This window comes from Chrysemys picta, chromosome 9, assembly GCF_011386835.1.
Source record: "Chrysemys picta bellii isolate R12L10 chromosome 9, ASM1138683v2, whole genome shotgun sequence".
Classification (NCBI taxonomy): domain Eukaryota; kingdom Metazoa; phylum Chordata; order Testudines; family Emydidae; genus Chrysemys; species Chrysemys picta.
The window spans coordinates 1,901,639-1,919,727 of NC_088799.1; the positions used below are offsets into that span (position 1 = coordinate 1,901,639).

At 39.0% G+C, this 18,089-nt stretch overlaps 1 protein-coding gene across 12 annotated transcripts in view; it reads right to left on the minus strand.

The window, feature by feature from the left end:
* Positions 1-18,089, minus strand: part of OPA1 (OPA1 mitochondrial dynamin like GTPase) — an 83,110-nt gene that overhangs the window by 63,953 nt on the left and 1,068 nt on the right. For 2 of the 12 annotated variants that reach the window (XR_010590524.1, XM_005302874.5), the window contains exons 2-7: positions 12,994-13,312; positions 12,554-12,650; positions 11,534-11,641; positions 9,971-10,024; positions 9,245-9,312; positions 330-440 (exon numbers count right to left, since the gene is read on the minus strand). Coding sequence is in view for 9 of the 12 variants with exons in the window: in XM_005302874.5 (XP_005302931.2) it covers positions 330-440; positions 9,245-9,312; positions 9,971-10,024; positions 11,534-11,641; positions 12,554-12,650; positions 12,994-13,312 (757 nt within the window). In the remaining 3 variants the exon portion in view is untranslated. Of the gene's footprint in view, positions 1-329; positions 441-9,244; positions 9,313-9,970; positions 10,025-11,533; positions 11,642-12,553; positions 12,653-12,993; positions 13,313-17,122; positions 17,319-18,089 lie in introns of those variants that run through there. The other 10 variants (XR_010590525.1, XM_005302875.4, XR_010590526.1 and 7 more) reach the window with 8 other exon arrangements.

The window sequence follows — 18,089 nt, forward strand, 5'->3', positions numbered from 1 at the left end:
ACTAGGCTTCTTTGTCTTCCCTAAATCCAATTTCTAGAAATATATTAACTCAAAATACAGGTCAATTTAGAAGTAAACAAAGGTTTCAGAAACGGATGTTAAATGATTTCGAAGACTGCCCCCAGAACATCCACCGTCATTTAATGGCACCCCAGGTAGAGCGACAGGAAGCCGGACCAGTTTAACACCACGTGCTCTTGCAAAAAGATTTTTGTAATAATTATTTGGGCCTGTGATCAGATTAAAATTAGCTTCTTCTACATCAAATGAAGGAGGCTGAAGTACTTGGTTAATATGAATATAGTACATAGTGCCCTTTGAACCATCACCTTTCGCTTCTGCTGGGGAGAGCCCGTGTTATATTGGCCAGCAGCTCTGCGTGCTTCCTCTTCATGCTGTTGGATTTGCTGTTGTAATAGAATGAGTTCACCAAGCAGGCCCTGCCACGAGTTTACAACAAGGAGAAGGAAGGGGAAAATTGGGGGTGGGAGGAAAACAATGTTAAACCAAAGAGCGTTACATAAAAACAGATGACAGACAGGAATGAATGGGTCAGTTCAAACAAAAAAGAAAACCTATTTCAACAGCTATTACTAGCCAATGGGACTGGAAACAGCTGGCCAGCCTGTAGGTCATACAGAACAACAAATTGACTTTAATTCTAAAACGTAGCCTATTAAAAAAAAAAAGTGTCCAAATCCTAAAAAAGGTTTAAACTAGCCCTGTTTGAAGAGACTTTGTGGAGATTTTTGGCACTGCATCCTCAATTATTCACTTCAAAAGTATTTTCAGATATCAGCATTTTTTTTAAACAAGAAGTAGAAGGAAGTTCAATAAGAAAGACCTGAAGTTTGGGTGTTCTTCACAAAGTTGTACATATAGCTGTATGTGTAACAGTTAACACGTTCAACTTTGCTGAGAATAAACAAGGTTTTTTTGTTCTTAAATACCTCAGTTGCTTGGATAGTTTGTCAAAAGAGGATTTGCCCTGCTGCTCAACCTCCAGACTTAAAGGAATGAAAGACTTTTGGACGGGTATATAGGGAGAAAGAAAGAGAGAGAGAGCTCTCCCTCTATAGCACCTTGGCAGTGTCTAGTTAAATTGCATAGGTCCTCTCACCCATCCAGAATTGCAGAAATGTGTCACGCTTAATACCTTCAACTTATTTCCAAGTTTCTCCATGAACAAAGTGACTAATTTTCTTTTGCCCAATTATTCTATTAATAGCTATGTGTCTTAAAAATTCACATTTGTTCAGAAAGTGTGTGAATTAAGTTCCACTGGAATTTCTCATACAACTAGTTTTAAAAGTTGGAGATTAATATTAAATGTATTAACCTATTTAAAAAACACTAAAGTCTTTGAACAATATTCTGCTCAAATGTAACATTAAATTTTCATTAAAGAAAACAATAGCATTACCAGTTTCAAAATATACATTAGTGTTTAAAAACAAGCCTCAAATGTCAGAATTTGAATTTTTTTTTAAGAAAAACAAAATTGTTCTTCAGAGCTCATGTATCATCAAACTATACATATACCGCACAAAAAACTCACAAACATAGGCATTTACACATAAGCACAGACACACACTATATGGATGGATAAAAAAAAAAACCAGACACTGTCAAATAGGATAAAGCCTAAATTAGAGGGTTTAAAAAAAAAAAAAAAAAAAAAAAAAGCTTTATCCATCTTTGTAGGAAGAGAAACCGTTTCATATTTATATTTCAATAAATACAAAGGGGAGAGGTTGTTTTATTTTGTTTTGTGTTTGTTTTTTTTAAATCTCTGCACTGCTGGAAAGCCAAACACAAATGCATCATGCTAATGCATGAGAACCAGAAATGAAACCGATCCATCAAATTTCACTGTCCAACAAGAGCAAAAAAGCTAACAAGTGAAAAATAATGTATGCTTTTAGAATTCTGTTGAGTAAAGTTGTTACTGGTACCAAGTAAAGAATTTCTCAAAATGACTTGACAGTGTCCCTTTAAAAATTATATTAAGGGTCATAATCTACAAAAGGAAGAAAATATGGAGTTAAAGCTGCTGTGGTAGCCTTAGCTTGCCCGTTAGTGTTTAAACGGGCATCGCACAGTGCGTAACACTGGTCCATGTTATCAAATGTAGGTTTTGTTGAATCTGTCATTATTTGCAGCAATACCTGTTCTCTGGGCCTGCTGCTCCCCAGGGAACCAAGGAAAAAGCTTCTGAGGCTAAGTAATTGTCTTTTCAAAGCAGAAATGGTGGCAGTGTAAGGAATGAGACTTTCCTTTGTTTATAATCAGACCCATAGCATTATTTTACATACATTTCCTCTGGCTTTCTCTTGTCTTTAATGACTGCATTACAACTGAAAGAGAAATCTTTGAATACCATAATGCACATAGACAACAAAAGGAAGGAATGGTTACTTACCCTCCAGGAATGGAGGTTCTTCAAGATGCTGTTGTCTGTGAGAATCCCACCATAAGTATGCATGCTCTTCATGAGTGAGAGTTCGGAGTCTTCTGAACAGCAGTGTCCATCGGAGCCACACACACACACACACCCTCCCTTGTGAGGGCATAAATGGTGGAGCAGCAGCAACCCTCCCTCAGATTCCCTAACAATCCAAAACCCATGTCTGCTGAAAACTCCGGAAGTGGGGACAGATGCAGCTGTGGGATCCACACTCATGACAACATTTCAAAGAAACAGTTATTGTAGGATAAGTAGAACAGGAGTACTTGTGGCACCTTAGAGACTAACAAATTTATTAGAGCATAAGCTTTTGTGGGCTACAACCCACTTCTTCGGATGCATATGCATATGTAGGATAAGTAACTTTTCTTTCTGCTTCGAATGTGTGTCAGTGTAAATCCCACTGTAGTTGATTGACAACTACCTCTGGATGGTGAAAATTAGGAGTTGCAGCTACATCAGTCGAACGGTGACTGCAGAGTGCTCTCCCAACCTTGGCATCTGACCTGTCAGCTAACTCCAAAGCACAGTGTTTAACAAAGGTCAATAGGTAACCCACGTCTCTGCCTTACAGATTTCTGATATTGGCACTGAGCTGAGAAGGAGCCTTAACACTAAGGGGGAGAGATACACAAGCCATCTGACGACATGTTGAGATACACTGTTATCTGCTCGGACAGTCTGACAGGCTGTTTATGAGTACAAATAAATGAGGAGATAGTCTAAAGTAAAGTTGGGTTCTGCCCATGTAATAAAGTAAGGCTCTGAAGACATCCAGAGTATGTAGCATTTCCTCTGCCAGTGCATAGTGGGGTTCTGGGACAAAAAGACAAGCCAGTTAATTGCTTGATTCAGTGGAACTCTGAGATAAACTGAGGGATGAAGTTAAGATGATCTTAGAGTGCAAAGAGCATTCTAAAAGAGGCTCAAAGGTGCGGGTGGGGGCTTCCTGAGATTTAGAAGAACAATGCTGAGGACCATGTCGGACTGGGGTCTCTGACCAGTTGGTAAGCATGTAACAAGACTTTAAGAAACCTCAACGCCATAGAGCAAGAAAAGACCAAGTACGACTAAACAGGAGGACAGGCAAAGACTGCTGCAATCCTCCTTACAATCCGGTGGGAGTTGTGTCAAGAAAAAGGGCCACTCTCTCCCATGTAAGAAAACTATTTTGTGACTAGGGCCTGAGAGCTCATGATACAGAACTGCAATGAGATGGAGGAACATGCTTTTGCCTGAAGAGGTTCTATTTCTTAGGGTTCTCCTCTTTAGAGGTGCCCTTTGCAGACCTGGATTTTTTTCTGTACCTTGGATTAGGATGGGCACAGAAATGTTCAGAGCCTTTTTATGGTACCTGGTCTCTTTTCTTGATTCTCTGATCAGAGGAAGCGTGGCTCGAGCAGATCCTTATTGACGGGGAGGGCAAGCCTGGCTGGCGTTGAAGAGCCTGTAAGGTACTGGAACACCATGAAGTCATCAAAGGTCAGCCTGAAGGAAGCTCTTTTGGTGGAGAAGGAGGTTGCTGGAATTCCTTTGATATCACCTCTTCATGGAGAGCTACATATGGTTCAGGCATGGGAGACCTGGTTAATGGTGACACTGGAGAACGAGATCTCCTCTTCCATGCTGTGTGGGAGAGAGATCTGCTCCAGGACATGTGAGGATAGCCCCAACTATGGCCTGAAGGGCCAAGATGGCATTTCACAATGAGGACTGAGAACCACTAGCCCACTGCCAGTTGTGCTTCGCCTGGGCTGTCTCTCTGAACTGGAAGCTTCTAGTGCTTTCAGTGAGATCCCCTCATAATTGATTGTATGGGAGACAAATCCTGGCTTAATATCAGCAAAAACATCTCCTCAAATGGTAGCGCAGGTAGGTGGGTGTGGCCTCAGTGCTGGCACTGATGGTGCCGGCAGAGGTCTCAGTGTGAAGGATGTCCACAGTGGAGATACAGAAACCTCAATCAGTATGTGTCTCAGGACCGGGATGGGCCTGCTCCTCAGTGCCAACGTGGGCACTGGTGGCGAGGCTGGTACTGGGCCACTCCTTCCTTGGGCTGTGCAGGTGGTTGAGCTCGCAGCTTCAGCCCTTGACACTGCAGGGGATTTGTTTCTGGAGGCCTGGTGTTTAGGTCCTTCCTTGTGAGATGGCCTGGTATGGTGCCTGGAGCTATACTTCTGCTCTGTCTGGCCTGCTTTTTGGTGCTGGGCTTTGATGTTGGGACAGCTGGTGCCAGCGTCTTTCTCTGCTCCTTGCTGTTGAATCCTGGTGCGGGGTGTCTGCTGGAAAGGGCACTAGCTGAGGATGGTTTTTTTGGCTCCAGTTTGGTGGATGTCATTTCCTGCAGGTCAGAACTGACCCTCAACCCCCTCTATATGGGGGGGGGGGGGAGGAGAGAGAGAATGTCCTTTTTCTTCTTTTTTATGTTTTGTTTGGGGAAAGTCCAAGAAGGGCCAATTTGACTAGAAGAATGAATTCTTCAATTAAATTTGTAAATAAGATATAGAGAGCAACAACAGAGAAATGGGTCAGCCAGTGCTGGGTTTCATCTCGCTGCCCACAGGCAGGAGGAGATGAATGGAGGGAGGGTCATGGCTGTTCCACCCTTTATGTCCTCACACAGGAGCATGCACAAGGCCCAAGGCACATGCGTGACCCAGACAGACACTGATCGTCAAAAGACTAATACTGCATGCACACCTACAGGAGCATCTACACTGACACAGGCTCAAAGAACCACCCCTCCTTCCACTGACCCTGCCATTGTTTTCTCCTAACAAAGTTAACCATCACTAAAATCTATTCATGGGATTTTGCATGAGAAAAACACTGAATTCATCATTAAAATGCTACTTCTCTTCTAAAGATCAAGACAGTTTTACAAATTTGCTGACAAAGTGGGTGGTACAAATCGCACAGAGGGAACAAGAATACACAATCACACGGAATGATGAAGAACCATGGCATAGGTTCCAACTATTACAAATGACCTTTTCTTTTTCTTCCCCTTCATAACACATGAGTAAGTAGTTTAACATTAACAGACACATTTCTCAAGTTAATCTATCAGGCTTTAGTTCTATAGGGCCACATTTTCAAAAGAACCTTAATGGCTTCGGAGCTGTAGCCCCATTTTCATAAGCATCTAAGGAAAGGGTGGGCAAACGGGGCCACATCCAGCCCTTCAAACATTTTAATCTGGCCCTCGAGCTCCCACCGGGAAGTGGGGTCCAGGCCTTGCCCTGCTCTGTGCGTGCTGTGGCTCTATGTGGCTGCCAGAAGCAGTAGCATGTCCTCCCTCCGGCTCCTAAGTGTAGGGGCAGCCAGGGGGGTCTGCACACTGCTCCTGCAGCTCCCATTGGCCAGCCTGGAGCACCCTCCTGCACCCCCAACCCCTCATTCCCAGCACCACCCCAGAACCTGAACCCCCAGCCGGAGCACTCACCCCACCCCGCACCCCAACCCCCTGCCCCAACCCTGATCCCCCTCCCGCACCCTGAACTCCTCATTTCTGGCCTCACCCCAGAGCCCCCAGCCGGAGCCCTCACCCCCCGCCCCGCCCCCCCAACCCCCTGCCCCAGCCCTGATCCCCCTCCCGCACCCTGAAGTCCTCATTTCTGGCCCAACCCTAGAACCCGTACCTCCAGCCGGAGCCCTCACACCTATACAATTTGAAATTTTTAAACCCTTGAAAACAGCAACAATAATTTCAGATCTGTGCTCTCCAGGCAGGCAGACTTATGAGAACAAAAACACGTTACTGTAGAACCAGGGAAGTAACCAAGGTCAGGGACGTCTCTATTAAGGTATGCATACTACCTCTCTCAATCTTTAACATGGCCTAATATTGACTCGAAATGGAATGCAACCTAATGCTGATCAGAAATGGAATGCACAGTGTGAAGAAAGGTCATCTAACCCATTGTCTAGAAAACATCTTGGTTGTCAATAAACCAAGTCGCTATTCTATCTTCATTATCCATCAGTGAACGTCTTGTTTCAATCACAACCATAACAACAGTATACAGTCCTGAAAACCCAAGATACCTTTAACCCTCAGTTTTGAGGAGTCATTCCCCTGCAGTAAGAAAGCTATTCCATTAGCAGAGCTGCTGGATATAATTAGTATAACAAAACTAAGATTAACTTTAAGAGGCCCATAGATTTAATCAGGGCCCATGTTTTCTGCAGCAGAGTCATGAGTTTTGTGGCAAACTGAAAGTTCTGTGGTCACCAGTAAATGCATTAAAAACAAGAGGGTTTTCCCTCTCCATTCTGATATCCCAAACCTTCAAAGTAGCTACACACTGTGTTACTGATTATTGCCCCCGCACTACAGCTGATTGCCTATCAGCATGCTCCACCTGCTCTGCCCGACAGCATAAGCAGATCTCTCACTCCCGAACAAAACAGAGGTACTGTTTTATACTAGGTCCAGTAGAGTGTTCTCCCATTTCCACAAGTGTAGGAACAGGGCCCCAATTGTAATGCTCATCAGAGCCAGCACCTCTTCCTCACAGCCAATTTAGGCCTCAGAATGAGACAGGAGAACAGAGATGCACAGGAGGGATGTACCCAGAAAAGCAGGACAAGGTGAACAAGAAAATAGAATGAGAATTATTCCACTGCCTACAGGGTACAAATAAAAGGAAAGAGCAAGTGGATGCTATTAAGGCAATAAAATTAAAACATTCAAAACAAACCATTGCTAACTCATTAAGGACGGTCAGAAGCGCAGTAACACAGCCTTTTACTGGAGGCCTGAATTCAAATTCTAATGCCTTCCATAAAACCTCCACTGAAGTCAATAAAAACATACCCATTGACTTTTGTGACAGTTGAACCAGGCCCATAAGCAGCAAATTCAAGTTTAAAAATGCTTTCTTGTGACTTTAACATTGTTTACCACCCAAATACTACGGCAATGAATGCCACAGAAAAGTCAATAATAATAAAGATTTGTAGACTCTTCTTCCTCTGTTTTCAAGTCCCCAGCAATATAGCACTGAGCTTAGCCAGTCACAGGCATGGGAGAAGAAACTCTGCATATTAAGAGAGGATCCTTGCATGAATTATTACTGGGAATTCAGATGATTAGCCATAGCATTTTGTCTGATTTGGGGGCAGTTAATCAATTGTTTCATTCAGATCTAAGTGAGTTTTCCACCAAAAGGTATGAAAAAACCACGTTCTTCTTAAGACTGATTTATTATAAAACTACTTATTGCCTTGGTTTGTTTTATGACTTGGTATTTGCATTTAGAAACCAAGCTTAATAAGCATTCATTACATGTGCGGTATTCAACAAAATATATATGAAAGCAAGTAATTTGGCTTAGCTTCATAAATGATTTGTTAAGACAATAGGAAAGAAGACCTTTACTTCACAATCCAAGAGTGAAACACTAACTTTTGAACAGTGAACACCTGTCTTAAGCAACCTTTCAAGGCAGACAAAAATCTGTTGCTAAGCAAAGGTAGGCTTCTAATAAAGGGGAAACAGAACGGTACTCATTTCAAATGTGGAGACTCTGAGGTGGTCCAAGACAGGAGGTTTAGGGTGACCAGATGTCCCGATTTTATTGGGACAGTCCGGATATTCGGGGCTTTTTTAAATATAGGCTCCTATTACCCCCCACTCCCTGTCCCGATTTTTCACACTTGCTATCTGGTCAGCCTAAGGAGGTTGCCTAGTAAAAGGTGATCTCTTGTATTGGTTTCATTGTAGGCATGTGCAGTAAGTGTACACATGCATTTAATGCAGCACACATGCATACATGTCTGCATGCACAGACGTGTTTAAAATAAGAGTGTTATTTACAGTTTTGCTAAGACTGGGATGATAAACGTTCCCATTTGTGAGGTATACACAGTATTGATCATTAGATTCACAAACAAGACAAATATTTTTCAAAGAAGTTCTCAGCATGTATTAGATTTCATTCCGATTTGTTCAGAAATTTTTAAAATGTACAATGGCAAAAATGAAAACGACTATAAAATGAAATTAAACAATCAGAGATGCTATTTGGTGGTTAAGAGAACTAATAAAAATAAGATCTGTGATCTAGACGTTTGCAATGCTAAACTTTACTTTCCTCACTTGCAAGGCAAAAGTTGAACATGCATGCTAATAAACTTTATTAACCAGCTGATGTGACATTTCACACAGCAAAGTCATCTTCTAGGATCAAAACAAAAAAACCCTCCTTTTCTAGAAAACGAGCAGGCCATAAAAACAATTGCTGCACTAAGTTTTATGCAGAAAAAGAATTAAACCCAAAGCTTGATGTAGAATGTCTAAATGGAAAAGGGTCATAAGATGCAATACTTTCAGACGTATAACTGAAGCTAGTGCACGATGCAGCACTTTGAGTTTTATATTAAGGCCTGAACCAACCAACACTGTCACAGTTACAAGCAGTAAGTGTTGGCAGGATCAGTCCCTCAGGCTGCATACAAATTTAAAATGAATACAGAATGACTATAGGAACATGCCCATTACAACCCAAGTCTTTAGAGAATATCATTTTGACAGAAGGTTTAATGACTTTATATTACTCCCTTCTTCCCCACAAAATATTTTAACTGTTAGTCTAGCTGTTAAATTACAATATACTAAACAATTTCAGCTCTCTCAAGCCTCTTTAAATCTACAGCTACAGTTCGTTATTAAAGTGCCTTTTTAAAAAAATTAACTCCTACAGAAAAAACACAGATTTTAATCTTTTTTTAAAGCTTTGTGATTGAATAACTAAATACTTTCTGCAAATATACCTTTTTGTACTGTTTGTCATTTTCATATCCCTGGTCTGTAGCTCTGAATGCTGTTTCTCCTTGGGAACCTAGGAAATAATTACAGAAACTTACTGAAATGCCTTAGTACCCTGTTCAAAACCCAAAACTATGTCTAATAGGAGGTCCAGTTTTTAGTACAACTCAGTACCCAGGTATTTACTATACAAATAATCTCTCTGAAGTTGCAATCATTCTACGGATTATTGTAAATAAGCATAGAAACAGCTTAAAACTGATTTGTTAACAACTGTACCAATCTAGCATCCAACTCACACTGAATGGGCTACTATAAAAGGTAACAGGAAACTTCAACTAGAGCATTTAAGTTCTGAAGACATTTTTGCTGATGAAATGACTGTGTGTGTTAGACATCAGATGATGGGACATTAGTTATATTATCATTTGTGATGAGAAACACAAAATATTCCTGCATCTTATAAATAATTTTCTTCTGAACAAACTTCTGAAAAATGCCTGAATTATAGGCATCTGTTTAGTGTTTTGACAGTGAGCCATTGGCTTTTCATTGGCACTGTGGGAATTGAGTTTTCTTAAAGTAGTTACAAAATGTTTCCAATTCAAGATTAAACTGTTGCAATAAATTGCATTTGCATTGTTATTCACTCCCTTTTTTAATGTATCACTGTTTAATTAATTAATTTTAAAGAGGCACGTTAAGGGCAGTAAAAATGGCTTTTTACACACCTAACAAGAGAAGCAGATCAGAAGCTCCTATGACTTCACTAACCAAATTGTAACCTGTGAAAAACCAGCAAAAAAGGGGAAATAAAAATTATAAATACAAACAAATGGCAAAGCAAAGATGTGAGGGATTTCAGTCTCAGAGTTCAGGGACTGGGCAGTCATAACCAATCTTGCCCATCTTGGTATGCTAACAAATGCAGCTAAAATGGATAACAAGTAACTCGCACCAAAGTCAAAATTTCATTCCAGTTAAGAAAACCCCAACACATAGGAGGTCTCATCTACTTGTCTCTGGTTTCTGATATTGCCCTTCTCATCGCCCTCACACTTGAATCCCATTTAGATTCTGCTCTCTGTAAAGTTGTTTTTTTATATATATTATGCATTCTAATAATATTAAAAGTTTTGTTTCAGACAATGCAAGTAAGCTTGTTATGAACATGCAAATAGACCTAGAACAGTGACAGTAATTTTCAAGCACACTTAAATGAAAAAATGTGATTGCTATGAAGCTTTATATGTACATCTACATCTTTATATCTCCGTCTAAATTTACAATATACTATTTTTAAATCAAGATTAGATGTGTTTCTAAAAGATAACCTTGAGTTCAGCCACAAAAGTTTAGGGGGCTTGATAATGTTTCACTTGTGTAGCAGGGAAGGAGACTTCCCTCCACTGCAGGAGTGGCTGGGTGAATGTCTACGGCATGTGCTATGCAGAAAATCAGACTAGATTCATAGATTCTAAAGAACAGAAGGAATCACTATCGATGACCACTGTGATCCTTTCTGGCCTTAAAATCTATTAATTTCCACTGCCAGAATACATTTTTAGAATTTGTTAAAATGAGAAAATGGTTAAAGATTAAATTCAGTAGGATATGGACAACCAATAGGGTGTGCGGATTTGATAATATGGCCATCCATTTGCCATGTAGCATCTGGGTTTTAGAGCTCATTCGTCATCCTTTGTTCCATTCTGCCTGTCTTGCAGTCCTTACACAGCCAAAACTCCCACTAACTTCAATCAGAATTTTGCTCAAGTAGAAAATTGTCAGCTGAGCCCCTGAGAGACTACTAGGTCAGTGACAAATCTTCTGCATCTACTTAATGCTACACCCAACACAAATGGAGATATTTTGGTAGTTTTTTAAAAAAATAATCACCCAGTGCCTGAAGCACGTTTCTTTAACAAAATCATTCTTTTCTCCTATCGTGAGCACAATGATATATTGTTAAAGTGTACTGGCTAGACCTCTCCTCTCACCTTCACTGGCAACTTAGCTTCAGCATCTACACCTCACTGAAACATTTACATTTTCAATCTATTTGGTTTTAGTTTGACTAGGAGTCTACAATTCGCTGTTCAGTTTCACATCTCTCAGTTCTCACCGAGCATTTGTTATCACAATTTATTTTTAAAAAACAAATGAGATACTGGTAGAACAGCACACAATTTCCACAAACCTTTTTCTTGTTGTTGTTTAAAGACGTGTTGTGATCTCACATTGTAACAATACACATTCTCATAAGTAAAACAAAGCCGAAAAATTGTTCTCACCAGGTGAGAAAAAGCCCGTCAGGGAACTGAGGCTCTCTCCAATCTTGTCAAAGTCAGGTAGAAGTTTAGCGAGGTCTTCTGCATCAGGAAGGGCTTTGCTAAATTTTTCTAGGGAAAAAGTATAAAAAGGTGAGGTTTTTTATAAGCAAGAATAGTTTACACTGTAAAATTTAGTAACTATCTAAAAATTAAAACACATTCACATGCTCATTCCATTTTTCTGTGTCAGAAATCAAAATGCTTCTCTTTCTATATTTTAATGTTTGTTTCTGTTTCTATGTATATGAGAGCGAGAGAACAAGAGAGCATCTGTACAACACAATTACTGTAACAAACATTTCAAAGACAGTATTTTCCTATTTTCGAAGAAGTGGGCTGTAGTCCACGAAAGCTTATGCTCTAATAAATTTGTTAGTCTCTAAGGTGCCACAAGTCCTCCTGTTCTTCCTATTTTTCAGTTTATTTGGGGCATTCAACAGCATTTTGTGGCTAGGCTGTTTCACAGTTCCTTCTGCATACTTAGTCAGATATTCCTTTTATTTGTATGAGTCTTTCACATAGCAACCAGAAAGAGAAATATTCACAAAACCAAGAATTTGATTATAACAACAACAAAAACTGCCAAGTATAGCACCTGCTGCTACTTTTAATTCTTTCCTTTAAAAAAGCAAACAAACAAAAAGATTTCAGGCTGACAGCATACTTTAAATACCATCACTGAGAGTGTATGATTAATTATTCCATAATTCGATTTTTTCATCTAGTCTCAAGCAATGCACCCATGTGCAGGATAGATGTTGGAATAACCACCACCAAATGTTATGTGGTCTTTTCCTCTTAGAATGCATGTATGAGATGTGTGCCTTCCTAAGACACATCCCTGAACACTTATCTTATTAAAATCATGGTATAAGAACATTTGTATAGAAGCAACCAGCTTCTGAACACCTATGTTCTTAAATCTAAGCGTGGCATACGCTGATCTTTAGCAATCAAAGCATATTTTAGCTTTTGTGATACCAAAGTCAATGTGTTCATCAAGCTCCCAAATGAAGTCAGGAACAATCCACTTATAGTCACTGAGATCAGGCAGCATCTCCTTCCATTGATCATACGTCTAACACAAAAACAGAAAAAAAGTCATAAGAGAAGCATATAAATGTTCTACTTAAAAGAATTTACCTACTAATCTATTGCGCTAGCTAGTCATCTTACGCACTGGCTTTGTGGCTTAGTCACAACATCTACAAAACAGTCATCAAAACCCAATCCCATTTCTGTCCAATAAAATCTATTCTAGTAATTTAAATAACTTGCCCCTCTCTACCCTCATACTCTCCGCTGTCTTTATTTGATCAAATGATGGAACTCTACATTTTATTGACGGCAGCAATAACTACTATTCTGAAATGCCTGTCAAACAATATGAAACATATAAAATGTCTTCTGCAAATAAATACCTTTTTTGCTGTATAGCCACCACCTACAGCAGATCCTAATACAAGATAGCGAAGTTTTAGAAGCCTTGAAGCCAGTCTAGCTACCCAGAAATTTCTACGGGGCAGGTATCCATATTTTACAGATAAAAGTTTGGTTTTCCGTAAGGGAAGACGATTAAGAGAGGAGAACTGTTGAATTGATGTCCTTAGTGGAGGTCTCTGAAACTTTGAACTTGTATAATGGGGATGATGAATACTTCGTGAAACAAGGTGCAATTTTTGCAATGGTGATTTTCCTTTTACTCCATAGCTGCTATTTGCTAAGCTTTGGCAGACAACACTGAAAGAAAAGAGAAAAATAAAGAAATAAATTAAGATTACGTGACAGCTCTACTCAAAACACCTTTAGTCCAACTAGTCCTGTATCCTACCTCCAGCACATAAAATATGAGAGAGCGAGAGTGTGAGTGTGTATTTATGTATATATATACACACACAGAGAGAGGGAGGGAGAGAGAGACTGATTTACAGAGGATGAAAAATAAAGTAGAGCATCATTCCAAAGGTACAGTGCTTTACCATACAGGAAATTCCTTCCCGGCTACTAGCCAACATAGATCCTGTGGGCGCTCATAGCCTTTTGAATAGAATTAACATTTGCAATTACTTTCAAAAAGTGTGCAATGGCTACCTAATCCAGTCTTAAATATTCCATAATGTTTTCATTTAATAGAATTATAGTTATGTTTTGTTACTTTAAACACATTTGCTAGCCCCCCCATATTAGCTTGACATATTAAAATGACATATCATCTTCAGCAATATTTGTATCCTAATCACAGAAAATGCTGAATTGGATAAAATACTTTGGTTTAAAGGATACTTACTGGATAAACAACCTCTCACTTGTTAACAAGGATTTGAAGGACAGAAATAAGTATCAACGCTTGGGTTAGGTCATCTGCTGTCTTATAAATTTAATTTCTGTAGCTGAAATTAGTGAATAAGTACACAAGAACTTGGTTTTGTGCACGTTCAACAGGAGTGGAAAGTCTATACAGGAACATGGCTACGATGTTCCACTCCCATCTTAGGGGAGGAAGAAAAATCTTTTCACACGAGAAGACACATCTAATAGAGAGTTTATCTAACTACCTTTATCCAGAACTGCATTCAAAACCCCTACATTAAAAGATCATTATTAAGGTCACAAAGTCAAGCACTCAAAGGTTAGGAAATGCCAGTCTGTGCAACCCTAATTCGGCCCCCTTGTGAATAAGCATTATGATCGTTTTAATTACACGACCACATACTATTTTACATGCTACAGCTTTTCAACAAAATATCTGACTTCTTTTTTTTTATTAAACATGGGCAAAATCACTTATTTTACCCTAGTCTCATTCTTGGAAATGGCTGAATCATTTTAGCTAAAATTTTCCAAGAATAATTCAGCCTCAGGCAAACACCCGGTATGAACAGTTTAAGTTTGGCAAGGTCATAAGCAACTGAAAACAGGGTCTTCTCATGGAAAGCGCCAGGCAACCTGAAGTACAGGCATCACTACCTGCGCTGCCTATAATCAAGGGTGGCTATCTGTGGGATGGAACAAAGTCCAGTATACATTTTTACTATTATTTTTTCCTGAGTGTTCAACAGGACATTCAAAACAAACCTGTAAATGTTTATTGAAACTATTTTTAATACTATTTTGCTAGTTCAGAGAAGAGTAAAATCTTTTCAAGGAACGACTCCTTTTGTACTTGTCCAATCTGGCCATATCCGCAGCAGTGAAAATTAGATACATCACTTAAAATAATCCAAAATCTGAATACTAAAATTCTGGAAACCACCACTTTTTTATTCACAGCCTTCTTCAGGATTCAGAACTCCATTTGGTGTTCTCCATGGGAATGGATGGAGAATAGCAGAAATGCCTTATCACCCAGCAATGAAATCACTGACCCAACTATTCACAACACCAAAGGAATCAATATTAAGATGCTTTATATCAGAAAGCATCAAAGAACCAAACCAATATTTTTCCATTTCCTTAGAAATACTTTGCATACCCTATATTTCCCCCTCACATTTTTATATTAATCTGCTCTCTCCATCCATCTGTCCAGGGTGTTGTAACAACACACATGATCCATTCATTGCCAGAGTAAATCCAACTCCTTCCACACTCACCTCCCTAGTTCTCTGAATAGTGGTGGTGAATTGGCTAAATTTACCATCTGCCAATACATTATTCTGGACACTAGAAAAGGAACATTTGATGTTCTGCTCCTTTCATGGATGTATTCTTACTGGAGACATAATATGCCATTACCACTCAAGTGGCTTTCCTTAGGAAGAAGGCAAAGGTGTAAAAGGACCTTTGAACCAGAAATTGAGCTTTTATGGTTGCAATGAGATTAGAAGACTGGAATTAAATTTAGCTGAATGGAAATGTTTTCTTCTCTAAGGACTGAGTTCTTCAGACACGCCATGCACAGAACTCTCAATGAGGATAACTAAGTGCTAAAAGACACAAACAGTCCACTAAAAATCAGTATGGTTTTGAGAACCAACATCCTGTAATTATTTCTATTTTGATAAATTAGGAAGCTGTTCCTCAATAATTAAGTTAATCATCTAGCAACCAGCAAGGGACACAACCAATGAGTCCCAGAATCCCTTCCTAACTATCACCACCTTGAAATGAAAACCTAACAGGGTTAAAACTTGTCAGTTAGGACTTTAATAGAAACTTTGGCTTCGGAATAGTTGATGTGAAAGTGCTTCTAGCATGGAAGATGACCACAGCAGCAGAAATATTTTAATTCCTTCTGCTTTAGAAGCCAATGACTGAGACTGAATATGGTCAATCCATAAGAAGTTTATGACTGCACTTAGCTCTTTCATTTTCTGGGCCTACACTCAGTGTACAGAAATATTTAATCTTTTCAGCAGAGATGAAAAGACAGTAAATAATGATTTGATGGCCACCTCTAGTTGTTAGTTTGAACCCAGCTTAAAGGGATAGATGATAAAATCATATTTTTGAAAAAAAAAAACCCACTAGATTTGAAATAAGAATCAGACAATGAAATTTTATTTATCCTTCATGTTTATTTTTTGCTCTATATTCAAGAGGCATTCCCTTAGATATCACAGCAACTAGAACTTAGTTGACAATCATATTGTCATTTGAATAATACCAAAAATATTAAAACCCTTCTGCTTTAAAGTGTACAGTAAGGATTTTATGCCACTTCTCATAAAAGTAAGGGTATATTCCAGTGCCATGCCAAAATCTTTATTATCCTCTTAGCTGTCACATACTGTTGGTTAGAACTGGTCAAAATGTTCTCAACAGAAAAAGTCCATAAAAAAACATGCAGTTTTCTCAAAACCAAGATGTTTTGTGAGAACCTGTTGATTGACAAGTTTTTAATGGGAAGTTGAAATTTTTAGTTTCAATAATGCTGTTTAATTTTATTTCAACATTTATATTATTACATTTTAAGAGAGAGTTATATTTATAGAAATTTCCAGATATATAGTGTAAAAGGCAAAAGATTTATACGATCTGAAGAGAAACCAGATATATCTATTATAAAATACACAAGTTATATAGAAACTAAACATATAAATGGCTCCGATTCAAGTTTTCTTCTGAATACTCATTTCATAAGAAATTTTGGCTTTCCAGTTCCCAACCAGTTCTACTGTTGGTGTCTGCCTGGTTGCCACTTCAGTAACTGCTGTAATCCAGTTGTGTTGTATGGATATCTGTAAAGCACTTTTTCTGATCTTATATAGTACCCTTTGCTATCATATCTAAGCACCTGGGATGAAAGTCAATATAACTGTAAAACGTCAATCATTAACATACTGTTTTCAGCTATGAGCAAAGTTTGAAAAATAATACACCCAGCATCTAGAGTCAGGACATGATCAATCAATTTCTATAGAATTTAAGCTCTAAGCAATTTTTTAGTCCATATGATTGCAAAGCTAACCTTCCAAATGTGAACCAAATATAAATAAAGACAGTATTTTCTTCCTGAGTCTGCAGCTGAACAACACTAATGTTTCTGCTGCTATTTCCAACTTTGCCATGGAACAGCAGAGTGAAATTAACAAGATTGTTCAGTTTTACCATCACTCAGAATCAAGTGGGCAGCAGGAAACAGTCAAGAATGGTGTTCATTTCACGCTACTGCTTGGGAAAGCTACTGGATGAGCTGCAGAAGCAGACAGTGGAGGAATTCACGGAGTGAGCAGAACTCAAGAAGGATTATCTAATGGTAGAGAAGCTAAGATCTCTCCCTTTTACTTTCCAGCAACCAAAAGATCTGCGGAGGAGAGAAGAGTCAAAGAGAACATTCAGTAACTATATGGAATGTAATTTCAAAATTTTAAAATACCTGCCAAGCAGGAGTTGAGATGAAAGAGAGAACTCTTAAGCAAAGCACAAAGAAAACACAATGGTAGAAAGAAAGCCATGTGAAAATAAGCTGGGTAGGAGAGACTGGCTGACGTTTGTATCTGTCTCTGCGTGATCTTTGTGCATAAGTGAGATTGTGTCTACCTGGGCAATGGAACCAGAGAATCAGTTGACATAATTTATTTAGACTTTCAAAGGGCCTTTGAGAAGGTCCTTCAGAAGAGACTACTAAAGAACCTAAGTAATTACAGGGTGAGAGAAAGTATTGTCATGAATGAAAAACCAGTTAAGAGACAGGAAACAAGGAGTAGGAATAAAAGGTCAGTTTTCATTATGGCAAATAGCAGGGTGCCTCGAGGTTCATCACTAAGTCTGGTGATGTTTAATATTACTAATCTGGAAAAGGGGGGTGTACAGTGAAGTAGCAAAATTTGCAGATCACATGGTTATTTACGTGAGCCAAGTCCAGAAAAGACTGGGAGGCACTTCAGAGGTGGGGAATTGGCTACACAATGACAGATAAAATTCAACATGGATAAATCCAAAGCAACGCACATTTGAGGGGAAAAAAAGTAATCACTCAAACACCGTACTTAGGAAACGGTACCTGTACATCACTGTGGAAATCTCAAGGACAAACCTCTCTGCTCAAACACACAAATACAATTTAAAAAAAAAT